Below are 27,109 nucleotides of genomic sequence, written 5' to 3' on the forward strand. Positions count from 1 at the left end.
ACCCTCATTGATCCCCAATAAAATCCCCTAAAAATCCCCCATGGATTTTCCCAATAAATCCCCAATCAATCTCCAATCAATCCCCAATCAATCCCTCATTGATCCCCCATTGATCTCCTATAGATTCCCCCATTGATCCCTAATCAATACCCACTAAATCCCCCACAGATCCCCTATAGATCCCCAATAAATCCCCTATTGATCCCCAGGGATGTTCCCAATCAATCCCTCATTGATCCCCAATCAATCCCCCATTGATCCCAAATAAATCCCCCATTGATCCCCTATAGATCCCTGATAAATCCCCTATAGATCCCCCATGGATCTTCCCAATCAATCTCTCATTGATCCCCAATAAATCCCCCATTGATCCCCTATAGATCCCCTATAGATTCCCCCATTGATCCCCTGGTTGGTCCCCTATAGATCCCTCATTGATCCCAAATCGATCCCAAATAAAACCCTGACAGATCCCCTATGGATCCCCAATAGATCCCCTATAGATTCCCTCATTGATCCTCAATAAATCCCCTATAGATCCCGTGTGGATGTTGCCAATCAATCCCCATTGATCCCCCGTTGATCCCCAATAAATCCCCTATAGATTCCCTCATAGATCCCGCATTGATTCCCCATTGATCCCCTATAGATCCCCCATGGATTTTCCCAATCAATCTCTCATTGATCCCCTATAGATCCCCGATGGATCCCGTGTGGATGTTCCCAATAAATCTCCCATTGATCCCCTATAGATTCCCTAAAAATCCCCTATAGATCCTCCACTGATCCTCTATGGAACCTCCCATTGATCCCCCATTGATCCCCTATAAATCCCCTATAGATTCCCTCATTGATCCCCAATAAATCCCCTATAGATCCTGTATGGGTTTTCCCAATCAATCCCCCCATTGATCCCCAATAAATCTCTCATTGATCCTCAATGGATCTCCTATAGATTCCCCCATTGATCCCTAATCAATACCCTGTAAATCCCCCACAGATCCCCTATAGATTCATTATAGATCCCCTAAAAAACCCCTATAGATCCCCTGTGGATGTTCCCAATAAATCTCCCATTGATCCCCAATAAATCCCCTATAGATTCCCTCATAGATCCCGCATTGATTCCCCATTGATCCCCTATAGATCCCCTATAGATCCCCTATGGATCCCGTGTGGATGTTCCCAATCAACCCCCATTGATCCCCCATTGATCCCCTATAAAACCCGTGTAGATTCCCCTATAGATCCCCCATTGATCCCCTATGGATCCCCCATCAATCCCAATCAATCCCCACAGATCCCCCATTGATCCTCAATCAATCCCCTATAGATCTCCCATGGATCCCCTATGGATTCCCTTAAAATCCCCTATAGATCCCCGATGGATGTTCCCAATCAATCCCCAATAAATCCCCAATCAATCCCCCATTGATCCTCAATGGATCCCCTATAGATTCCCTCATTGATCCCCAGTAAATCCCCTATGGAAGCTCCCACTGATCCCCTATAGATCCCCTAAAAATCCCCTATAGATCCCCGATGGATTTTCCCAGTAAATCCCCTATAGATCCCCTGTGAATGATCCCAATCAATCCCCAATCAATCCCCTATAGATCCCCTATAGATCCCCCATTGATCCCCTATGGATTCCCTAAAAATCTCCTATAGATCCCCCATGGATTTTCCCAATCGATCCCCAATAAATCTGACATTGATCCCTTATAGATCCCTGATTAATCCCCTATGGAAACTCCCACTGATCCCTTATTGATCCCAACTGATCCCCTATGGATTTTCCCAATCAATCTCTCATTGATCCCCAATAAATCCCCTATAGATCCCATGTGGATGTTCCCAATCAATCCCCAATAAATCCCCCATTGATCCCCTATAGATCCCTGATTAATCCCCTATGGAAACTCCCACTGATCCCTTATTGATCCCAACTGATCCCCTATGGGTTTTCCCAATCAATCTCTCATTGATCCCCAATAAATCCCCTATAGATCCCCTATGGAAGTTCCCAATCAATCCCCAATAAAACCCATATAGATTCTGCTATAGATCCCCCATTGATCCCCTATGGATCCACCCACTCATCCCCTATAGATCCCCAATCGATTCCCCATTGATCCCCAATAGATCCCCGATGGATTTTTCATTTTTCCCACGGAAATTTTCATTTCCCCTATGGATTTATCCTATAGATTTTACATTTCCCCTATAGAGCCCCTTCCCCAAAATTCCCGTTTTCGTTTCTCCCTAAAATTCCTTTTTTTTTTCCCCTAAAAATTCCCTTTTTTTTTCCCCTCAAAATTCCCATTTCCTTCCCCAAAATTCCCTTTTTTCCCCAAAAAATTCCTTTTTTCCTCCCCAAAATCTCCTTTTTTCCCAAGAAAATCTCATTTCCCCCTCCCCAAAATTCCCTTTTTTTTTTGCCATCAAAATTCTCATTTTTTCTCCCAAAATTCCCTTTTTATCCCCCCGAAATTACAATTTTTTTTCCCCCCAAAATCTTTTTTTTTCCCCAAAATTCCATTTTATTCCCCAAAAAATTCCCCATTTAACTCCCAAAAAATTCAATTTAAAACTTTAATTGAAATTAAAACTCAACCCAAACCCAAACCTCATTAAAAAATTTTAATTTAAATTAAATTTAATTTAATTTTAACCCTTTCACCCCCATCCCCACCCTTTAAATTCCATTTCCCCCCCAATTTTTTTCCATTTTTCCCCAAATTTCACCCCAATAAACACAAAATTTTCATTTTTCCATTTTTTGATCATTTTTATTCAGCGGAATTTCCAAAACCCCAAAAAAATCCCCAAGCCCCGCCCCCTCCCGCCCTCATTTGCATTTTAAGCCCCGCCCACCCCTTCAGGCACTTCCGGGTTGTGACGCGCAATCGGTGACGTCACCGGCCAAGCCCCGCCCCCTCCCCGGCTCATTTACATATTTACATTTTTTGGGGGGTGGGGGAGGGGCGGGGTTTTTTGGGGGGTGGGGGAGGGGTCCCGGGGGCTGCCCTGAGAAACCGAGACCCCCCTGGGGGGGGTGGGGGAGGGGCGGGGGTTGGGGAAGCCCCTCCCCCAATTTTTGGGTTTTTTCCTTTTTTTTTTGGGGTCCCCTCCCCCAAATTTTTTGTTTTTTTCCTTTTTTTTTTTTGGGTCTTTTTCTCATTTTTTGGGGTCCCCTCCCCCTCAATTTTATTTTTTTTTCTTTTTTTTTTGGGGGTCCCCTCCCCCATTTTTGGGGTCCCCCTCATTTTTTATTTTTTTGGGGTCCCTCCCTTTTCCAGGAATTTTTTTTTTTAGGAAATCCCCATTTTTGGAAATCCAATTTTTAAGGAAATCCAATTTTTTGGGAACTCCATTTTTTTTTGGAAACGAAATTTTCCAGAACCCAAATTTTTTTTGGGGGGGACCCCTTTTTTTTTTAGGGCACCCCAAATTTTTCAGGACCCCATTTTTTTAGGAACTACTTATTTTTTAGAACCCCATTTTTTTAAAGAACCCCATTTTTTGGAGGGGAATTCTTTATTTTTTCAGCACCCCATTTTTTCAGGAACCTATTTTTTTGGGGGGCAGAACCCAATTCTTTTAAAAACCCAAATTTTCCAGAACCTAAATTTTTCCAGGACCCCAAATTTTTCAGGATCCCATTTTTTTGGGGAAACCCCATTTTTCAAGAACCTCAATTTTCCAGGATCTCATTTTTTTGTGGAGAGGGGAAACCTCAATTTTTCAGAACCCCATTTTTTGGTGAACCCAAACTTTTCAAGACCCCATTTTTTTTTAGGACCCCAATTTTTTAGGATCCCATTCTTTGAGGAAACCTCATTTTTCCAGAACCTCAATTTTTAAAAACTCCAATTTTTTTAGGAACCCCATTTTTTAAAGAACCCAAATTTTCCAGAACCTCAATTTTTCATGACCCCATTTTTCAAAGAACCTCATTTTTTTAAGGAACCCATTTTTTTTGGAGGAAATTCCATTTTTTCTGAATCCAAATTTTCCAGGACCCCATGTTTTTTAGGACCCCATTTTTTTGGGGAGAATTCCTTATTTTTAGGAAACCCTATTTTTTTAAGAACCTTAATTTTCTAGGACCCCATTTTTTTGGGTGGGAGGGGGAGAACCCAAATTTTTCAGGATCCCATTTTTTTTTTAGGACCCCATTTCTTGGGGGGAACCCCAATTTTCCAGGACCCCATTTTTTGGGGGAACCCCATTTTTTAAAGAACCTCATTTTTCCAAGGAAAATTTTTTTAGGGAAACCAAATTTTTTTTTGGGGGGGGGGAAAAACCCAAATTTTTCACGACCCCATTTTTTTTTGAGAAAACCCCATTTTTTTCTGAATCCAAATTTTTCAGGACCCCATTTTTTCAGGACCACATTCTTTGAGAAAACCCCATTTTTCCAGAACCTCAATTTTTAAAAACTCTTTTTTTTAAGGAACCCCATTTTTTAAAGAACCCAAATTTTCAGGACCCCATTTTTTAAGAGGAACCCCTTATTTTTAAGAATCCCATTTTTTTAGGGAACCCAAATTTTTCAGGACCCCAATTTTTTAAGAACCCCAATTTTTTAAGAACCCCATTTTTTAAGAACCCCAATTTTTTTAAGAACCCCATTTTTCTTGAATCCAAATTTTTTTCACGACTCCATTTTTTCAGCACCCCATTTTCTCAAGACCCCATTTTTTTCAGGACCACATTTTTTGGGGGAGGAAACCTCATTTTTTCTGAACCCCAATTTTTCAGGACCCCATTTTTTTTAAGACCCCATTTTTTAAGGGAACCCCATTTTTTTATGAATCCAAATTTTTAGGAACCTCATTTTTTCAGGACCCCATTCTTTAAGGAACCCCCATTTTTTCCAGCACCCCCACCCCAGATCATAACTCCTCTCACCCCCCCCTCCCCTGCATGGCCTCCAGCAGCCTCCTCCTGCCCCTCTCGTAGTCGTCCTGGTCCACGCTGACCAGCAGCCGCACGTCCTCGCGGCCCACGGCGCGCCGCAGCCCCTCGGTCAGGAACACTCCCTTGAGCGCCTCCAGCAGGGCCCCGCTCAGGTAATCGCCCCAGAACGCCTCCAGGTACGACAGCTCCGAGAATTTGATGTCACACAGGATGGAGCCGAGGTCACGGGATTTCAGGACGCCGCTGGCCTGGCCGAACACGTCCAGAGCGCGGCCGGGGCCCCGCGGGCGGCTCGAGGCCACCGAGCGGCGAAGGGCGCGGTCGTGCTCGCAGTACTCGGCTCTGACACGGAGACGGATGTCTAGAAACAAAAAAATATCAGTTAGAAACCAGTATAAACCAGTATAGACCAGTATAAACCAGTATGGCCCACTTAGAAATCAGTATGGACCAGTATGAGCACAGCGCTCGTGCTCGCAGTACTCGGCTCTGACGCGCAGGCGGATGTCTGGGGGAACAGGAAAAACCAGTTAGAAACCAGTATGGACCAGTAAAAACCAGTATGGGTCAGTATAGACCAGTATAGACCAGTATGGACCAGTATGAGTATGGCACTCGTGCTCGCAGTGCTCGGCTCTGACGCGGAGACGGATGTCTGGGGAGGGAAAAAAAACAATTACAAACCAGTATAGACCAGTACAAACCAGTACAGACCAGTATAGACCAGTATAAACCAGTACAGACCAGTATAGACCAGTATAGACCAGTATAGACCAGTATGAGCTAATATAACCCAGTATAACCCAGTACGAGCACAGCGCTCATGCTCACAGTACTCAGCTCTGACACGGAAACGGATGGCTGGGGGGGAGAAAAACCAGTTAGAACTGGTTAGAAACCAGTATGGACCAGTATAAACCAGTATAAACCAGTATACACCAGTATAAACGAGTATAGGTTAGTATGGACCAGTATGGACCAGTATAACCCAGTACAAGCACAGCGCTCGTGCTCGCAGCACTCGGCTCTGACGCGCAGGCGGATGTCTAAAGATAAAAAAATATCAGAAACCAGTATGGACCAGTATGGACCAGTATAAACCAGTATGGACCAGTATAAACCAGTATAAACCAGTATGGGTCAGTATGGACCAGTATAACCCAGTATGAGCACAGCGTTTGTGCTCGCAGTGCTCGGCTCTGACGCAGAGACTGATGTCTGGAGAGGGAGAAAAACCAGTTAGAAACCAGTATGGACCAGTATAAACCAGTATAGACCAGTATGAGTGCAGACACATCTCTGGGAGAGAAAAAACCTACTTAGAAACCAGTTAGAACCAGTATAAACCAGTATGGACCAGTATGAACCAGTATAAACCAGCATAGATCAGTATGGATCAGTATAAACCAAGCTATAAACCAGTATAGACCAGTACAGAGCCGTATAAACCAGTACGGGCCAGTGTAAACCAGTATGGACCAGTATGGACCAGTATGGACCAGTATAGACCAGTATGGATCAGTATAAACCAGTATAGACCAGTATAGACCAGTAAGAGGCAGCCCAGGTCCCGGGCCTTGAGCTCCCAGTATAAACCAGTATAAACCAGGATCCATACTGGGACACAGCCCAGTGCTCCCAGTATAAACCAGTATCCATACTGGGACACAGCCCAGTGCTCCCAGTATAAACCAGTATCCATACTGGGACACGGCCCAGTGCTCCCAGTATAAACCAGTATCCATACTGGGACATGGCCCAGTGCTCCCAGTATAAACCAATATAAACCAGTATCCATACTGGGACACGGCCCAGTGCTCCCAGTATAAACCAGTGCTCCCAGTATAAACCAGTGACTCACTGCACTCAGCTCTGCAGGTCCAGCTCTCCCAGTTCTCCCAGTTTGACCAGTCCCAGACTGGTTTGTCTCTCCCAGTCCCTCCCAGTCCATCCCAGTCTCTCCCAGTCCCTCCCAGTCCCCTCCCAGTCCCTCCCAGTCCCCTCCCAGTCCCTCCCAGTCCATCCCAGTCCATCCCAGTCCATCCCAGTCCCCTCCCAGTCCATCCCAGTCCGTCCCAGTTTGTCCCAGTCCGTCCCAGTCCATCCCAGTCCCTCCCAGTTTATCCCAGTCCATCCCAGTTTGCCCAGCACTCACCGCAGGTCACCTTGGCCGGGGGCTCGGGGGGGTCCTGGGGGGGATTCCGAGGAGAATTCCGGGAGGAATTTCGGGAATTTTGGGAATTCCGGAAACTTCGGGAACTTCTGGAACTTCGGGAACTTCGGGAATTTCGGGAATTTTTTCTGGAATTCCGGGAATTGCTTCGGGAATTTTGGGGATTTTGGGAATTTTGGGAATTTTGGGGATTTTGGGAATTTCGGGCGCCGCGTTTCCGCTTGGCCGGACTGGAACCTGTGGGGACAGAGAGAGGAGTGGAGTGACCAACTGACCACTGACCCCTGACCGACCCTGAGTGACCACTGAGTGATCAATGAGTGACCACAATGACCTGTGAGTGACCCTGAGCGATCACAGTGACCCCTGAGTGACCACAGTGACCAGTCAGAGACCCCTGAGTGACCAACTGACCCCCGAGTGACCCCTGAGTGACACTGAGTGAACACAATGACCAGTGAGAGACCCCTGAGTGACCAATGAGTGACCACTGACCCCTGAGTGGCCACAGTGACCAATGAGTGACCAGTGAGTGACCCTGAGGGAGCACAATGACCCCTGACCCCTGAGTGGCCACAGTGACCAACTGAACCATGACCCCTGAGTGAGCAGAGTGACCAGTGAGTCACCCTGAGTGACCCCTGACCCCTGAGTCATCCCCTGAGAGACCCCTGAGTGACCACAGTGACTAACTGTCCCCTGACCCCTGAGTGACCCCTGACCCCTGAGTGATCACAGTGACTCCTGAGTGACCCTGAGTGACCACGGTGTGACCAGTGACCCCTGAGTGACCACAGAGCCCCCCAAAGTGACCCCAAGGCCCCTAAAGTGACCCCAAAGTGACCATAAAGTGACCCCAGAGTGACCCCAAATGACCCAAAAATGACCCTTAAGTGACCCCAAGCACCCCAAAGTGACCTCAAGTGCCCAAAGTGACCCCAAAATGACCCCAGAGTGACCCTTAAGTGACCCCAAAATGCCCCTGATCCCCCCCACAATGTCCCCAGTGTCCCCAGTCCCTCCCAGTGTCCCCAGAGTGACCCCCCCAGTGTCCCCCAGTGTCCCCAGTGTCCCTCACCTGTGTCCCAGTGCTCGGGGCGGGGCCGGGCGTGGCTCGGACAGGTGACCCCCAGGGCGGGGACACAGGGGGGACGCTCGGGGGACACTGCGGGGACAGAGGGGACAGCGTTAGGGATTGGGGACATTGGGGACATTGAGGGGACATTGAGGTGACACAGGTGACAGCACTGGGGACATCTGCCAGGCCCCAGGGGTGACACTGGGGACACTGGGGTGGCTTTAGGGGACACAGGGGACAGGAAAGGGGACACAGGAACTTCAGGGTGCCACTGGGGGGACACTGAGTGGACACAGAGGTGACACAGAGGGGTGTGGCTGACACAAAATGACACCCAGGTGACACACAGGGGACACTGGGTGACAAGGAGGTGACACTGAGCAGGACACCAGAGCTCTAGGGTGACACAGGGGACACTGAGGGGACACAGGTGACAAGAAGGGACACAGGAGGGACACAGGGGACAAAGAGGTGACACTGGAGCGACACAGGTGGGACATAGAGGGGACAGAAGGTGACAAGGAGGTGACACTGAGGGACACAGAGAGGTGTGGCTGACACAGTGACACAGGAGGTGACACTGAGGGGTGTGGCTGACATAGAATGACACACAGATGCCACCCAGGTGGCACACAGATGACACAGGAGGTGACACAGGTGACACAGAGGGTGCCACATCCACCTGACCGCGGCCTCCTGAGTGTGACACAGGTGACACAGGTGACACAGGTGACACTCACCTGGCCTGGGTCTCCTCAGTGTCACACACCTGAGCAGGTCGTGGCGCACCGCCGCCCGCAGGTGACACACAGTGACACAGACAATGACACACAGGAGGGCTGTAGCTCACACAGGTGACACAGGTGACACAGGTGACACAGGTGACACAGAGTGACACAGATGACACAGGAGGTGATAGGGGTGACACAGGTGACACAGGTGACACTCACCTGCCCATGGTCTCCTCAGTGTCACACACCTGAGCAGGTCGTGGCGCGCCGCCGCCCGCAGGTGACACACAGTGACACACAGGGGTGACACAGTGACACAGGAGGTGACAGAGATGACACAGTGACACACAGGTGACACACAGGTGACACTCACCTGGCCTGGCTCTCCTCAGTGTCACACACCTGAGCAGGTCGTGGCGCGCCGCCGCCCGCAGGTGACACACAGTGACACACAGGGGTGACACAGGAGGTGACACAGGTGACACAGGTGACACAGGTGACACAGGTGACACTCACCTGGCCTGGCTCTCCGCAGTGTCACACACCTGAGCAGGTCGTGGCGCGCCGCCGCCCGCAGGTGACACACAGTGACACAGACAATGACACAGTGACACACAGGAGGGCTGTAGCTCACACAGGTGACACAGGAGGGATGTAGCTCACACAGGAGGTGACACAGGTGACACACAGATGACACAGGTGACACAGGTGACACTCACCTGGCCTGGCTCTCCTCAGTGTCACACACCTGAGCAGGTCGTGCCTCGCCGCCGCCCGCAGCAGCGCCCGCAGGTGACACAGAGTGACACACAGGGGTGACACAGGAGGTGACACAGTGACACAGGAGGGATGTAACTCACACAGGTGACACACAATGACACAGTGACACACAGGTGACACTCACCTGGCCTGGCTCTCCGCAGTGTCACACACCTGAGCAGGTCGTGCCTCGCCGCCGCCCGCAGCAGCGCCCGCAGCGTGCCCAGGTCCCCCTCGTGGCACAGCCCCCTCCTCTCCAGCTCCAGCAGCAGCTCCAGCCCTGTCCCCGCGCGGTGACAGCGCCGCCCCTCCTTGGGGACATCGCTGTCGCCGTCCTCGTGTCGCGATAGGCGCTGATCGAGCAGCAGGGACAACAGCGCCACCTCGCTGTGGCTCAGCTGCGCCGCCACCACCTCGAACAGGCGGTGCAGCGACACCATCCCATAATAGTCCAGGCACTCCTCCTCCTCGTCGCGGGGATGTCGCGACATGGGCGGGGCGATGTCGCGATTGGTGTCACCGCCGCCTCCCCAGAGTGGGGAGTGGAGCTGGGAGAGGGCGCGCAGGGACTCCACGGTGAGGGGACAGCGAGGGGACAGCGAGGGGACAGCCGGGGGTGGCACCTGTGGGGAGGGGGAGGGGTTAGAGGGGTTTGGCTCCGCCCCCCCGGGAGGGTGACACAGGTGACAAAGGGGCGTGGTGGCACCTGGACCCTTTGGTGTCACCTGGACCCCCAAAATAAGAAATAAAAAATAAAATTATAAAGTGACAAAGGTGACAAAAGGGTGGTGGTGGCACCTGGACCCTCCCCAAATAAGAAATAAAAATAAAATTAAAAAGTGACAAAGGTGACAAAGGGTGGTGGTGTCACCTGGACACCCCCGGTGTCACCTGGATCCCCCAGATAAAAAATAAAATTAAAAAGTGACAGAGGTGACAAAAGGGTGGCAGGGTCACCTCGACTCCGCCAAATAAGAAATAAAAAATAAATTTATAAAGTGACACAGGTGACAAATGGGGGTGGTGGCACCTGGACCCTTTGGTGGCACCCCCAGTGTCACCTGGAACCCATCAAATAAAAAATAAAATTAAAAAGTGACACAGGTGACAAAAGGGTGGCAGGGTCACCTCGACCGCCCCCAGCCCCAGATAAGAAATAATAAATAAATAAATAAATAAAAAATTAATTTATAAAGTGACAGAGGTGACAAAGGGTGGTGGTGGCACCTGGGTCCCCCAGGTAAAAAATAAAAAATAAAATTTATAAAGTGACAAAGGTGACAAAAAGGTGGTGGTGGCACCTGGACACCCCCAGTGTCACCTGGAACCCCCAAATAAGAAATAAAAAATAAATTTATAAAGTGACACAGGTGACAAAAGGGTGGCAGGGTCACCTTGACCGCCCCCAGTCCCAAATAAGAAAAAATAAATAAATAAATAAATAAATAAATAAATAAATAAATAAAGTGACAAAGGTGACAACATGGTCGCAGTGGCACCTGGACACCCCCAAATAAGAAATAAAAAGTAAAATTTAAAAGTGACAAAGGTGACAAATGGGGGTGGTGGCACCTGGACCCTTTGGTGTCACCAGGACAGCCCCCAGTGTCACCTGGAACCCCCCACATAAGAAATAAAAAATAAATTTAAAAAGTGACAAATGTGACAAAGGGTGGTAGTGGGACCTGGACCCTCCCCAGATAAGAAATAAAAATAAATTTATAAAGTGACAAAGGTGACAAAAGGGTGGCAGTGCCATCTGGACACCCCCAGTGTCAACTAATAAGAAATAAAAAATAAAATTAAAAAGTGACAGAGATGACAAATAGTGGTGGCAGTGTCACCTGGACCCCCACAGTGTCACCTAATAAGAAATAAAAATAAATTTTAAAAGTGACAAAGGTGACAAAGGGTGGTGGTGTCACCTCGACCCCCCTCAGCCTCAGATAAAAAATAAAAAATAAAATTAAAAAGTGACAAAAGTGACAAAAGGGTGACAGTGCCACCTCGACCCCCCCAGTGTTACCTCGTGAGAAATAAAAAACAAAATTAAAATAAAATTTAAAGGTTGGAATCCCCCCAAATTTATTAGACACCCCAAAAAACTCCTCAGGGACCCCCAAAAACTCCTCAGGGAGCCCCAAAAACTCCTCAGAGATCCCTCAGGGGAAAGTTTTACCTCACAAATCCCCTCAGAACTCCCCCAAAACTCCTCAGAATCTCCTCAAGGAAAAGTTTCCCCTCACAAACCCCCTCAGAACTTCCTCAGGGGGAAATTTTACCTCACAAATCCCCTCAGAACTCCCCCAAACCCCCTCAGAGCCCCCTCAGGGAAAAGTTTTACCTCACAAATCCCCTCACAAACCCCCTCAGAACCTCCTCAAGGCGCTGTTTCCCCTCACAAATCCCCTCAGAATCCTCATCAGAGAAAAGTCTCCCCTCACAAATCCCCTCACATCCCCTCACAACCCCCTCAGATCTCTGTTTTCCCCCACAAATCCCCTCAGATCCCCTCAGATCTCTGTTTCTCCTCAAAAACCCCATCAGATCTCTGTTTTCCCCCACAAACCCCCTCAGAATCCTCATCAGGACGAAGTTTCTCCTCACAAATCCCCTCACAAACCCCCTGAGATCGATGTTTTCCCTCACAACCTCCTCAAGGGGGTGTTTCCCCTCACAAAACCCCTCAGAAGTGCCTCAGATCCCCTTTAAACTCCCCAAAAACCCCTCAGAGCCCCCTCAGGGGAAAGTTTCCCCTCACAAACTCCCTCAGAGCGATGTTTCCCCTCACAAACCCCCTCAGAACCTCCTCAAGGGGAAACTTTACCTCACAAATCCCCTCAGAACCGCCTCAGATCCCCTCACAAACCCCCTCAGATCGATGTTTTCCCTCACAAACCCTTCAGAATCCTCATCAGGGGAAAGTTTTACCTCACAAACCCCCTCAGATCCCCTCACAAACCCCCTCAGATCTCTGTTTCCCCTCACAAACCCCCTCAGATCCCCTCAGAACCCCCTCAGATCTCTGTTTCCCCTCCCCAAACCCCCTCCCCGCCCCTCTCGGGGTGGGTTTCCCCTCACAAACCGCCCCCTCCGGGGGGTTTCCCCTCACAAACCGCCCCCTCCGGGGCTCCCCCCGCTCTCCCCAGCCCCGCCAGGGTCCCGGGACCCCCCCAGCCCTCACCGGCTCCGCCGCCCGGATCCTTCTGGCACCTTCGATGGCTCCGCGCATGCGCCGCCCACCCAGGCCCCGCCCCTTTCCCCGGACCACGCCCCTTCCCCACACGCGGCCGCGGCGCGCCCGCCCACGTGACCCACGTGAGTGGGCGGGGTCTGCGTGGTGACCACGCCCCATCCCTAAGGCCACGCCCACCCCACCATTAGAACTGAGAGCAAGGGGCGGGGCCAAGTTTTAATTACGGGGTTTGTGTTAATTAGGGGGTGTTTGTGTTAATTAGGGGGTGTTTGTGTTAATTAGGGGGTGTTTGTGTTAATTAGGGGGGTGTCTGCGTTAATTAGAAAGGGCTCTGTTAATTAGGGGACGCTCTGTTAATTAGGGGAGGGGTTGTTTTTGATGGGAGGGGTCTCTGTTAATTAGTGAGGGTCTCTATTAATTAGGGGAGGGTCTCTATTAATTAGGGGAGGGTCTCTATTAATTAGGGGAGGGTGTCTATTAATTAGAAGGGTCTGTATTAATTAGGAGGGTCTCTATTAATTAGGGAGGGTCTCTATTAATTAAAAGGGGATGTCTGTTAATTAGGGAGGGTCTCTATTAATTAGGAGGGTTTTTATTAATTAGGGAAGGGTCTCTATTCATTAGGGGAGGGTCTCTATTAATTAGGGGGTCTCTATTAATTGGGAGGGTCTCTATTAATTAAGGGAGGGTCTCTATTAATTAGGGGGTCTCTATTAATTGGGGGGGTCTCTGTTAATTAGTGAGGGTCTCAATTAGGGGGGTCTCTATTAATTAGGGGGGTCTCTCTTAATTAGGGGGGGTCTCTATTAATTAGGGGAGGGTGCCTATTAATTAGAAGGGTCTGTATTAATTAGGAGGGTCTCTATTAATTAGGGGAGGGTCTCTACTAATTAGAAGGGTTTCTATTAATTAGAGGAGGATCGCTATTAATTAGGGGGTCTCAATTAAGGGAGGGTCTCTCTTAATTAGGAGAAGGTCTCTATTAATTAGGGGAGGGTTTCTATTAATTAGGAAGGGTGTCTATTAATTAGGGGAGGGTCTCTAGTAATTAGAAGGGTTTCTGTTAATTGGGGGGGTCTCTAAAAACTCGGGGAGATTCTGGTAATTGGGGGGTGTTTGTTAATTAAGGGGGTCTCTGTTAATTAGGAGGGTCTTTATTAATTAGGGAAGGGTCTCTATTAATTAGGGGGGTCACTGTTAATTGGGGGGGCTCAGATCCCCTCGGAGAGGTCTCCATATCGCGAGGGGCGGGGCGGAAGCGGCGGCGATGTCGCGACAGGTGGGGGAGAGAAAAAAACAAAACCCAGGCCACGCCCCCAGGGTAAACCCCGCCCCAAACCCCGCCCAGACCACGCCCCCTGCTGGCCCCGCCCCCGCGTGCGGCCGCACGTGCGGGGCCGCGTGTGGAGACACGTGAGGGGGCGTGGCCAAACCCACCCCGCCCCGGGCATGCGCGGTTCTCACAGTGAGGCGTGGCCTGACGCGAACCACGCCCCCTCCTTGAATCGCGCTCGCTGATTGGTCAGCGCGGGATCAGCCCCAAAACCGCTCAAAATCGCCCCAAAATGCCCCAAAACCGCCCAAACTCGGCCGTGAGCCCCAAAACACGGCCCTGGGCCCCACCAAAAATTGATAGGAGGGAAGGGAGGGGCAGGTTTGGGGGTTCCTGGGGGTCCCACGTCCCTTTAGGGGGGATTGAAGGAAACATAAAACCCCCCCGGGTGTTCACAAAGCGCCTTAAAAGGAGAGCGGGATGGAAAATGCCCCCCATAAATTGAGGGAGGGTCGTGCAGGGGGGCGATTCCGGGGGATTTTGGGGGGTCTTGGTGCGGCTCGGGGACGCGGAAGTGACCGGAGTGGGGGAAATGCCGCGCTCGGTGCATTCTGGGACAACCCCGGCCAAAAAAAATAATCCTCGTCGCGGATTGGCTGTCGCTTAGCAACGCCCGCGCAAAGCCCGCAGCTGATTGGCTGTCGCTTAGCAACGCCCACCCGGAAGTTGAGCACAAGGAGTCGTTGCTTGGCAACGCTCGCGCGAGCCGCGCGCTGATTGGCTGCAGCGCGCGATGCACGCCGGGAGCCGCGCGCTGATTGGCTGCCGCGCAAGACACGCGACCGGAAATGAACGCGGCGCGAGGACACCTGGGATCGCGCGTTGCCAGGCAACGGCGGCGCCAAACCGGAAGTGCGGCCTAAGCGCCGGGAACGGGCCCGAGACCCCCCGGGATCCCCTCAGAGACCCCCGGGACCCCCTCAGGGACCCCCCCGGGATGGCGGAGGGGGCTCCAGGGGCAGCCCCGAGCTCGGGAGGTTTTTTTTTTGGGGGGGAATTTTGAGGAGCGAGGCCCGCGGGGCAGCGCGGGAAGCGGCGGAACTGCGAAATCTTTATTGGTTATTATTTAATTCTTTTTTTTTTGTTTTGTTTTGTTTCGTTTTTCTTTTTTTTCGTTTAATACATTCTCCGAGTGATTCCCCCCCCTCCCCCCCCCGCGCGCGCGCCCCCTCCCCCCCCTCCCCCTCCCCCACTATTTACAGGTGTCAATAAGGCTTCAGAGAGACCCCTCCCCCCCCCTCCTCCCCTCCCCCACCCCCGGACAGTACAATACAGGCACTTGGAGACCCCCTCCCCCCCCTCCCCTCCCCCACCCCGCCCCTCCCCCCCCCCCACGGTGGGTCAGGGGTGCCCCCCCCGAGCCCACCCCCCATTTTTTGGTTACATCAAAGTTTGTACAAGGGGGGGACCCCCAAAAAAAACGGGAGAGAGACCCCCAGGAAAGGGGGGGGAGGGGAGGGGGAGGGGGGAGGGGCTGTGCCGGCGGCCCCTCCCCCCCAATTTGCATTTTTTTGGGGACAAAAATCCGGATTTGTGCTTCAGAGCCCGTTTTTTTTTTTTGGGGGGGGGGGGGGTTCACCCGTTTTTTTTTTTATTTTTAAATTTTTTGGGGGTTTCCCCCCCCAATTTTTTGGGGTCTCCCCCATTTTTTGGGGGGGGAGGGGCTTCCACCCGTTTTTATTTTTTTTTTTTTTTAAGGGGGGGCTCCGCTCGTTGTTTTTTTTTTTTTTTAGGGGGGGTTCCCCCTCCCCTCCCCCCACAAATTTTCCAGCCCCTCCCCCACACTCAAGGCATCCCTAAAAAAAAAAAATAAAAATAAAAACAAAAAATTAAAAAAAAAATCAGTGGGGGCGGGGCCTCGCTCTGCGCCCCTCCCCCCACTCCCTGCACAGAGCCCCTCCCCCATTCCGGGCTGGGGGGGGAGGGGAGGGGCCAATCAATCAATCAATCAATCAATCAATTCGCCCCTCCCCCCTCATTAAGGCAGTGGGGGAGGGGTCAGGGTGGGGGAGGGGTTTGTGGGGGGGGAGGGGCGCCCCTCCCCCACCCCATCATGACTCCAGGGACAGCTGAGCCGCCGCCCGGTGCAGCTCCGCGCTCGCCCTTCGCCCCTCCCCCTCCCCTCCCCCCTCCCCGCCCCCCGCCCCTCCCCCCGCCCCTCCCCCCTCCCTCCCGCGCCGCTTGAAGCGCAGCTTGAGCGGCACGCGGGGGGGGGAGGGGCCGGACGAGGAGGAAGAGGAGGAGCTCAGCGGTGGGGGAGGGGTCGTCGGAGACCCCCCCTCGGTTTTGGGGGCGGGTGGGGGAGGGGCGAACACCTCGTCCTCCTCCTCCTCCTCCTCCTCCCCCTCCCCCTCCTCGCTCAGCTCCTCCACCTCCACCTCCTCCCCCTCCCCCACCTGCTCCACCTTGATGTGGGGGGGGGGCTGCTCCTTTCCCGCCCCTCCCCCACCCCCTGATGATGACGATGATGATGATGATGATGATGGGGGAGGGGCCGCCCCTCCCCCCCCGCTCTTCTCCCGCTGCCTCCTGCCGGGGGGAGGGGGCTGCAGCTTGAACGGGAACGGGGCGTGGCCTGGGGGTGGGGGAGGGGGATGGGGATGAGGGGGGGGTGGGGGAGGGGCGTGGGGGAGCAGCAGCGCGGGCGGGGGGCAGGGCAGGAAGGCGCGGGGGCTCAGGTGATAACTGAGCACGCTCCGCGCCTGCGCCGCCAGCGCGCGCTGCAGGTCCTCGGCCGAGAAGGAGAAGTGCGACCCTCCCCCACCCCCCCCTCCCCCTCCCCCCCCAGAACCCCCTCCCCCACCCCCGGACCCCCCGAAGAGCGGGCTCAGGGTGGGGGAGGGGATGTACGCCAGGTGCGGGGGGCTCAGGGGCCGCGCGGGGGATAAGGGGGGAGGGGGGAGCAGCGCCCCTCCCCCACCACCCCCCTCCCCACCTCCCCCACCTCCCCCTCCCCCACCCAGCGGGGAGGGGGGGAAGGGGCTCAGCGGGGGCTCGCGGGGGGGGTAGAGGCGGAACAGCCCCTCGGGGGTCAGGCGGGGTGGGGGATGGGCGGGGAGGTGGCGGAACCCCGCCCCTCCCCCACCCGAGGTAAGAGTGGGGGGAGGGGGCAGCGGAGGCGGGTGGGGGAGGGGCGGGGGGGGCTCCTCGGGCTCCTCGGAGCCGTCGCTGAGCGAGCCCAGGCGGGGGAAGGGCGAGGGGGGAGGGGCCAGAAGAGGGGGGAGGGGGCCCCGCCCCGCCCCCACCGTCCGGGTTCGGGGGAGGGGGGGGAGGGGGAGGGGTGGGGGAGGGGCCGGGCAGGGGGGGGAAGCGGAAGTGGGACCCCCCCGTGGGCAGGGGGGGGGCGCTCTGCGGCAGCGGGGGCCCTGTGGGGGGAGAAAGGGGGGAGGGGTTAGAGGGGTGGGGGAGGGGAGGGGGGGCGCCTGGGCGTGGTCTGGGCGTGGCCTGGGGACACCTGGGGGCACCTGGGCGTGGCCAGGGCACACCTGGGCACACCTGGATGCACCTGGGTATGACCTGAGCACACCTGGCCACGCCCAGCCACACCCTGGCCTCACCTGGCCACACCCTGACCACGCCCAGACACACCTGGAGCCCTCCCAGCCCCACCCTGCCCTCACCTGTCCCAGCCCCCCTCACCTGTCCCAGCCCCCCTCACCTGTCCCATCCTCCCTCACCTGTCCCAGCCCCCCTCACCTGTCACACCTGTCCATTCACACCTGTCCATTCACACCTGTCCTTACCTGTGAGCCCCAGGTCGATGAAGGGGTAGTTCCCATACCCACACCCCCCTCACCTGTGCACACCTGTCCATTCACACCTGTCCTTACCTGTCAGCCCCAGGTCGATGAAGGGGTTGAAGGACAGGTCCCACCCCTCTCACCTGTCACACCTCTCACACCTGTCCATGCATACCTGTCTCACCTGTCCCAGCCCTCCTCACCTGTCCATCCACACCTGTCCCTGCTCACCTGTGAGCCCCAGGTCGATGAAGGGGCAGTTCCCATACCCACACACCCCTCACCTGTCACACCTGTACATTCACACCTGTCCTCACCTGTCAGTCCCAGGTCGATGAAGGGATGGTCCCTAACCCCTCACCTGTCACACCTGTCTCACCTGTGCACACCTGTCCTGTCCTTACCTGTGAGCCCCAGGTCAATGAAGGGATAATCCCCACCCCCTCACCTGTCACACCTGTCACACCTGTGCACACCTGTCCTTACCTGTGAGCCCCAGGTCGATGAAGGGGATTGAAGGACAGGTCCCACCCCCCTCACCTGTCTCACCTGTCACACCTGTCTCACCTGTGAGCCCCAGGTCAATGAAGTGATAATTCCCACCCCCTCACCTGTTCACACCTGTGCACACCTGTCCCACCTGTCCATTCACACCTGTGTCACCTGTCACACCTGTCACACCTGTCTCACCTGTCCATTCACACCTGTCCATGCTCACCTGTGAGCCCCAGGTCAATGAAGGGGTAGTTCCCACCCCCCTCACCTGTGCACACCTGTGCAGTCTCACCTGAGAGCCCCAGGTCGATGGAGGGATGGTTCCTAACCCCTCACCTGTCCATTCACACCTGTCCCACCTGTCCACGCACACCTGTCTTTGCTCACCTGTCAGTCCCAGGTCGATGAAGGGATGGTTCCCGCCCCCTCACCTGTCACACCTGTCCATTCACACCTGTCCCAGCCCCTCACCTGTCTCACCTGTCCATTCACACCTGTGCAGTCTCACCTGAGAGCCCCAGGTCGATGAAGGGATTGAAGGACAGGTCCCACCCCGTCACCTGTCACACCTGTCCTGTCTCACCTGTGAGCCCCAGGTGGATGAAGGGATGGTCCCTAACCCCTCACCTGTCCATTCACACCTGTCCCAGCCCCTCACCTGTCTCACCTGTGAGTCCCAGGTCGATGAAGGGGCAGTTCCCACCCCCTCACCTGTCACACCTGTGCACACCTGTCCATTCACACCTGTACACACCTGTCCATTCACACCTGTCCAGTCTCACCTGTCAGTCCCAGGTCGATGAAGGGGTTGAAGGACAGGTCCCACCCCCCACACCTGTCTCACCTGTGCACACCTGTCCATTCACACCTGTGCAGTCTCACCTGTCAGCCCCAGGTTGATGAAGGGGCTGTCCCCACCCCCCACACCTGTCCCACCTGTCTCACCTGTGAGCCCCAGGTCGATGAAGGGGCCGTTCCCATCCCCCCACACCTGTGCACACCTGTCCTGTCTCACCTGTGAGCCCCAGGTTGATGAAGGGGCCGTTCCCATCCCCCCTCACCTGTCACACCTGTTCACACCTGTCCTTACCTGTGAGCCCCAGGTCGATGAGGGGATGGTCCCTAACCCCTCACCTGTCCATTCACACCTGTCCCAGCCCCTCACCTGTCTCACCTGTGAGCCCCAGGTCGATGAAGGGGTAGTTGACCAGCACCAGTTTGTTGAAGTTGAACTTGTAGGTGAATCGCTTCCCCTTGGTCTTGTGCAGGATGCGCTTGTTGTAGTAATACCTGTGGGGGAGGGGCGGGGTGAGCACCTGGGCACACCTGGGCACACCTGGGCACACCTGGGCACACCTGGGCACACCTGGGGGGCGGGGCTGAGCACCTGGGGGGGAGCTGAGCACACCTGGGCACACCTGGGCACACCTGGGGGGCGGGGCTGAGCACCTGGGCACACCTGGGCACACCTGGGGGGCGGGGTGACACACCTGGGCACACCTGGGCACACCTGGGCACACCTGGGGGGCGGGGCTGACACACCTGGGCACACCTGGGCACACCTGGGGACACTTGGGGGGACTGAGGTGGGATTTGGGGTCCCCCAGGTGTGCCCAGGTGTGTCACACGTATCCCAGGTGTGTCCCCAGGTACCCCCAGGTATGTCCCTGCCCACCCAGGTGACCCCAGGTGTGTCCCGTACCTGAGGGCGCGGCTGAGCTTGTCGTAGTTCATGTGGGGCTTGCACTTGCGCACCCCCCAGAGCCCCCCAGGTGTGTCCAGGTGTGTCCCCAGGTGTCCCCAGGTGTGTCCCCGTACCTGAGGGCGCGGCTGAGCTTGTCGTAGTTCATGTGGGGCTTGCACTTGCGCACCCCCCAGAGCCGCGCCACCTCGTCGGGGTCCTTGATGACGAACTCGCCGTAGTCGCCCTGCCAGGCGATGACCTCGCGGTACTGCTCCTGCCGCAGCAGCTCCAGGATGAAGTGCCAGAGCTGGATCTGCCGCGAGCCGGGGCTGGACTCGGCCTTGTACGCCCACTCGGGGAACGCGAACCCTGCCGGTGACATCATCATCATCATTGTGACGTCATCAGTGACATCATCACCATCATTGATATATCATCGCTGTTATAGCACTGTGACGTCATCAGTGTGACATCATCACTGTGACGTCATCACCGAGCCGGGGCTGGACTCGGCCTTGTACGCCCACTCGGGGAACGCAAATCCTGTGTGACGTCATCAGTGATGTCATCAGTGACATCATCATCATTATAATCATCATTGATATATCATTGCTGTTACAGCACTGTGACATCATCAGTGTGACATCATCCCTGAGCCGGGGCTGGACTCGGCCTTGTGCGCCCACTCGGGGAACGCGAACCCTGAAGGGTTAATGACGTCATCAGTGTGACGTCATCATCGTCATTGATATATCATTGCTGTTATAGCACTGTGACGTCATCACTGTGACGTCATCACTGTGACGTCATCCCTGAGCCGGGGCTGGACTCGGCCTTGTGCGCCCACTCGGGGAACGCGAACCCTGTGTGACATCATCAGTGACATCATCATCAGTGTGACATCATCATCACTGTGACATCATCATCATCATCATCATCATTGATAAATCATCGCTGTTATAGCACTGTGACGTCATCAGTGTGACATCATCACTGTGTGACATCATCCCTGAGCCGGGGCTGGACTCGGCCTTGTACGCCCACTCGGGGAACGCAAACCCTGTGTGACGTCATCAGTGTGACATCATCATCATCATCACTGTGACGTCATCAGTGTGACATCCTCATCATCATCATCATTGATATATCATCGCTGTTATAGCACTGTGACATCATCAGTGTGACGTCATCACCGAGCCGGGGCTGGACTCGGCCTGGTGCGCCCACTCGGGGAACGCGAACCCTGAAGGGTTAATGACATCATCATCATAATCAGTGTGACATCATCATCATCATCATTGATAGAGCATCACTGTTATAGCACTGTGACATCATCAGTGTGTGACATTGTCCCTGAGCCGGGGCTGGACTCGGCCTTGTGCACCCACTCGGGGAACGCGAACCCTGCGTGACGTCATCAGTGACATCGTCACCATCATTGATATATCATCGCTGTTATAGCACTGTGACATCATCAGTGTGACGTCATCACCGAGCCGGGGCTGGACTCGGCCTTGTACGCCCACTCGGGGAACGCGAACCCTGCCGGTGACATCATCATCATCAGTGTGACGTCATCAGCGACATCATCACCATCATTGATATATCATCTCTGTTATAGCACTGTGACGTCATCAGTGTGACATCATCACCGAGCCGGGGCTGGACTCGGCCTTGTACGCCCACTCGGGGAACGCAAATCCTGTCAGTGACGTCATCAGTGATGTCATCATCATCAGTGTGACATCATCATCATCATCATTGATATATCATCCCTGTTATAGCACTGTGACGTCATCACCGAACTGGGGCTGGACTCGGCCTTGTACGCCCACTCGGGGAACGCAAATCCTGTCGGTGACATCATCAGTGTGACATCATCATCATCAGTGTGACATCATCATCATCCATCATCATCATCATTGATATATCATCGCTGTTATAGCACTGTGACGTCATCACTGTGACATCATCCCTGAGCCGGGGCTGGACTCGGCCTTGTGCGCCCACTCGGGGAACGCGAACCCTGCGTGACGTCATCATCATCAGTGTGACGTCATCAGTGTGACATCATCATCCTCATCATCATCATTATCATTGATATATCATCGCTGTTATAGCACTGTGACATCATCACTGTGACATCATCACTGTGACATCATCCCTGAGCGGGGGCTGGACTCGGCCTTGTGCGCCCACTCGGGGAACGCAAACCCTGCCAGTGACATCATCAGTGACGTCATCAGTGTGACATCATCAGTGTGACATCATCATCATCATCATCATCACCATCAGTGATATATCATCGCTGTTATAGCACTGTGACATCATCAGTGTGACGTCATCCCTGAGCCGGGGCTGGACTCGGCCTTGTACGCCCACTCGGGGAACGCGAACCCTGTGTGACGTCATCAGTGTGACATCATCATCAGTGTGACATCATCATCATCATCATCCTCATCATCATTGATATATCATGGCTGTTATAGCACTGTGACGTCATCACTGTGACGTCATCACTGTGACATCATCACCGAGCCGGGGCTGGACTCGGCCTTGTACGCCCACTCGGGGAACGCGAACCCTGCGTGACGTCATCAGTGACATCATCAGTGACATCATGATCATCATCATCATCACTGATATATCATCGCTGTTATAGCACTGTGACGTCATCACTGTGACATCATCACTGTGACGTCATCACCGAGCCGGGGCTGGACTCGGCCTTGTGCGCCCACTCGGGGAACGCGAATCCTGTGTGACATCATCAGTGTGACATCATCATCATCATCATCATCATCACTGTGACGTCATCATCATCAGTGTGACATCATCATCATCATCTATACATCAGTGATATATCATCGCTGTTATAGCACTGTGACATCATCAGTGTGACATCATCCCTGAGCCGGGGCTGGACTCGGCCTTGTGCGCTCACTCGGGGAACGCAAATCCTGTCAGTGACATCATCAGTGTGACATCATCATCAGTGTGACATAATCATCATCATCACTGATATATCATCGCTGTTATAGCACTGTGACATCATCACTGTGACATCATCAGTGTGACGTCATCCCTGAGCCGGGGCTGGACTCGGCCTTGTGCGCCCACTCGGGGAACGCAAATCCTGTCAGTGACGTCATCAGTGTGACATCATCATCATCATCATTGAGAAATCATCGCTGTTATAGCACTGTGACATCATCAGTGTCAGTGTGACATCATCAGTGTGACATCATCAATGTCACTATGACGTCATAATCATCATCAATATATCAGCCCTGTGACGTCATCAATGTCACTGTGACATCATCCGTGTGACGTCATCGCTGTCCCCTCCTGTCTCCATTGGGGGACACAAAACCCAAGTGATGACGTCATCAGTGACGTCATAACTGAGACATAATTGTTGTGACGTCATCGTGACATCATCAGTGCCGCCGTGACGTCATCAGCGTCACCTCTCGGGGATCACAACCCCCAAAGTGACATCTATGACGTCATCCCTGTGATGTCATCAATGACGTCAGCGCCGCCCCCACCCCAAAACTCCCCGAAATTTGGGGAGACCTGGGGTGACCTCAGGACCCTCCCCCCAAAATTTGGGGGCTCAGCCCCTCCCCCACCCCAAAAAACCCCCAAAAACAGCACAAAAAAAAGAAAAATAAAAAAAAATCCCGGTCCCAAAATGGCCCCAAAAAAACCCCAAAAAATAAAAATTCTAAAAATGTCACCCAAAAAAACTAACCCCAAAATGACACCCAAAAAACTGCAAAAATCACCCCAAAAAATCACCCAAAATTCGGGAACCCCCAAAAAAGGAGCCCCCAAAAAAATCCCAAAATCTCGGGGTCCCCAAAAATAAAACCCCAAAATCAGAATAAAAAATAATCCTCAAAATTGCAAAAAAAAAATTCCCCTCAAAAAATAAATAAAAAAATTCCCCAAAAATCCCAATAATCCCCCCCTAAAAAATCCCCCCAAAATTTCCCAAAAATCCCAAAAAAATCCTCAAAAAATCCTCAAAAAATCCCAAAAATAATCCCAAAAAAATCCTCAAAAAATCCCAAAAAAATCTCAAAGAAATCCCCAAAAAATCCCCCCAAAAAATAAAAAAAAATTTTAAAAAATCCCCCAAAAATCCCAAAATAATCCCAAAAACATCCCCCAAAAAATTTTTTAAAAAATCCAAAAAAAATCCCAGTTCTGAACCTGCACCCCAAAAAAATTTCCCTAAAAATTTTTGGGTCTGGGGTCTCCCCTCCCCCTCCCCCTGTGCTGGGAGGGGCTTTGGGGGTGGGGGAGGGGCCTGGGAGTGATGGGGGAGGGAAAATGGGGTGGGGGAGGGGCCTGGGGAGGGGTTTTGGGGATGGGGGAGGGGTTTAGGGGTGGGGTTTGAGGGTGGGGGAGGGGCCTGGGGATGATGGGGGAGGGGTTTTGGGGGTGGGGGAGGGGTTTGATGGGTGGGGGAGGGGCCGGACACACTCGGGGAGGGGTTTTAAAGGGGTGGGGGAGGGGTTTTGGGAGGGTGGGGGAGGGGTTTTTGGGGGTGGGGGAGGGGTTTTAAGGGGTGGGGGAGGGGTTTTGGGAGGGTGGGGGAGGGGCCGGACACACTCGGGGTCTGTTCTCGGCCGGGCCCGCGGTGACGTCACCGCTGTCAATGGGGGCTCTGTTCTGGGGGGGGGAGGGGCACGAGAAGGGACCCCGAAAATTCCGGAAAAGCCAAAAAACAAAATGGGACCCAAAAAATAAACGGGGACCCCAAAATGGGACCGGGACCCCCCAAAAACTCCGGAAAGAGCCAAAAAACGGGACCGGGACCCCAAAAAAACAAACGGGGACCCCCAAAAACCAACCAGAGACCCCCGGGATGGCCCCAAAAATATTCAGGGACCCCAAAAAATTCCGAGAGAGCCCAAAAAACGAGACTGGGACCCCAAAAACCGGGACTGGGACCCCCGGAGAGACCCCAAATCCAATCAGGGACCCCAAAATCGGGACCGGGACCCCCGAGATGGCCCCAAAATCACTCGGGGACCCCCAGAGAGACCCCAAAACTCCTCAGGGACCCCCAAAACCGCCCCAAAAACCAATCGGGGACCCCAAAAGTGACCCCAAAACCGGACCAGGATCCCAAAAGAGACCCCAAAATCAACAAGGGACCCCCAAAATCAACCCCAAAACTCCTCAGGGACCCCCAAAACTTTTCAGGGACCCCCAAAATCAACCTCAAAACTCCTCAGGGACGCCAAAATCGGGTCCGGGACCCCCCAAAATCTCCCCAAAATCAATCGGGGACCCCAAAAGTGACCCCAAAACCAGACCAGGATCCCAAAAGAGACAAAAAAATCAACCAGAGACCCCCAAAAATCAATCGAGGACCCCCAAAATCAGCCCCAAAACTCCTCAGGGACCCCAAAATCGGGACCGGGACCCCCCAAAACCTCCCAAAATCCAATCTGGGACCCCAAAAGTGACCCCAAAATGAACAGGGACCCCCAAAACCGCCCCAAAAATCACTCGGGGACCCCCAAAACTCCCCCGGGACCCCAAACCCGACCCCGGGAGGGACTCGGGGACCCCCCCAGGACCCCCCAAAATCGGAGCCCCCCCTCCCCCCACCCCAATTTGGGGATTTTTGGAACTTTTCGGGCCCCGCCCCAAACTTTGAAGCCCCTCCCCCCCAATCTCAGCCCCTCCCCCAAATTTTGGGGGGGGGGGGAGGGGCGGCCCCTCCAGCAGGGGGCGCTGTCCTTGGGGGGGAGGGGCGTGGCCAAACCCGGAGGGGGGAGGGGCCAAATTTAAACCCTGGGGGGGGGGGAGCCCCCTCCCCAAATTAATTAAACCTTAATTAACGGGGTTTAATTAACGCGGGACCGCCCCCAAATTCCGCGTGGGGGGAGGGGCCAAACCCACGCCCCCCCCCCTCCCCCCATCCAAAACACACAACGTGGCAGCGCCTCTCCCCCACCCGTGGGAATTCTTGGGGGGGGGGGTCCTGCCCCTCCCCCCCCTCCCCCCCCCCCCACCCCACGCGGATTTTTTGGGGGGGGGTCGCGGCTTTTTTTTTTTTTTTTTTTGGGGGTGGGGGAGGGGAACGCAACAGGTCCCGAAACTCCGTGGGAAAGGAGAGGGGGGGGGAGGGGTGGGAAAAGTCGCCCCCCACCCCCCCAAAAAAAAGCGAGGGGGGGGTGGGGGAGGGGTCACGCGCGTGGGGCCCCACGTGGGGGGAGGGGGGAGGGGAAAAAGGGGGGGGAGGGGGGGGAGGGAAAGTTTGCGGGCGCCGATGAGGGGGAGGGGGGGGAGGGGAGGAACTTTCCCCCTCCCCCCTCCCGCGTGGGGGGATCCCCCCCCCCCCCAAAATAAAAAAGTTTCTCCTCCCCCCCCTCCCCGAATTTTGATTTTTTGGGGGGATGGGGGGGGGGAGGGGAGGGGGGGGGTCGCAGTCCCCACCTGCGTCCGCCGGAGTCTTCATGGCTCCGCTGCCGCCGCCGTCCCCGATCGCGCCCCCCCCCCCCCTTTCCCTCCTCCTCCGCCCCTCCCCCACCCCCGCCCGGCCCCGCCCCCCGCCCCTCCCCCCTTCCCCGCCCCCTCCCCGCGTCAGCGCCGCGTCCCTATGGCGACAGGCCACGCCCCCAGCGCGGTAAGCCACGCCCACTCAACCTTAAAGGGACCGCGGGACGGAATTTGGGGGGGTGGGGAGGGGTGGGGGAGGGGCGGGGAGGGGTGGGGGAGGGGCACAGAGCGCCCAGACCCCTCCCCCACCCCGGGAAGGGAATTTGGGGATTTTTTTTTTGGTAAAAAAGGGGCGTGGCCGCTGAGATCACGTGGGGGCCGCACGTGGCTCGCCCCTCCCCCCCCCTCCCCCCGCCCGGCGGCTGTCGCCCCTCCCCCCACCCCGTGCTATAAATAACCTCATTAATTATTCAGCTGTTAATGAGCTCAGAGGGGGCGGGGCCTGGCCACGCCCTCCCGCCCCTCCCCC

The 27,109-nt window shown here is 54.4% G+C and overlaps 2 protein-coding genes across 2 annotated transcripts; both read right to left on the reverse strand.

The window, feature by feature from the left end:
• Window positions 1–4,891: 4,891 nt before the first annotated feature.
• DEDD2 (death effector domain containing 2) lies at window positions 4,892–12,925 on the reverse strand. The gene is made up of 8 exons (XM_042780131.1): window positions 12,852–12,925; window positions 9,813–10,290; window positions 8,178–8,264; window positions 7,082–7,336; window positions 5,826–5,972; window positions 5,525–5,581; window positions 5,410–5,434; window positions 4,892–5,358 (listed from the first exon to the last, which is right to left on the reverse strand). Exons 1-8 carry the CDS (start codon window positions 12,897–12,899, stop codon window positions 4,914–4,916), a joined length of 1,542 nt encoding a protein of 513 aa, XP_042636065.1. The 5' UTR covers window positions 12,900–12,925; the 3' UTR covers window positions 4,892–4,913.
• Window positions 12,926–16,559: 3,634 nt separating this feature from the next.
• ERF (ETS2 repressor factor) lies at window positions 16,560–26,620 on the reverse strand (the record flags this gene model as incomplete). The annotated part of the gene is made up of 5 exons (XM_033084425.1): window positions 26,578–26,620; window positions 20,250–20,484; window positions 19,606–19,721; window positions 17,442–17,561; window positions 16,560–17,272 (listed from the first exon to the last, which is right to left on the reverse strand). Coding segments are annotated over exons 1-5 (1,206 nt in total), but the record flags the coding sequence as incomplete, so codon positions are not given.
• Window positions 26,621–27,109: the final 489 nt, after the last annotated feature.

The sequence above is a fragment of the Catharus ustulatus genome, chromosome 39, assembly GCF_009819885.2.
Source record: "Catharus ustulatus isolate bCatUst1 chromosome 39, bCatUst1.pri.v2, whole genome shotgun sequence".
In the NCBI taxonomy this organism is placed as follows: domain Eukaryota; kingdom Metazoa; phylum Chordata; class Aves; order Passeriformes; family Turdidae; genus Catharus; species Catharus ustulatus.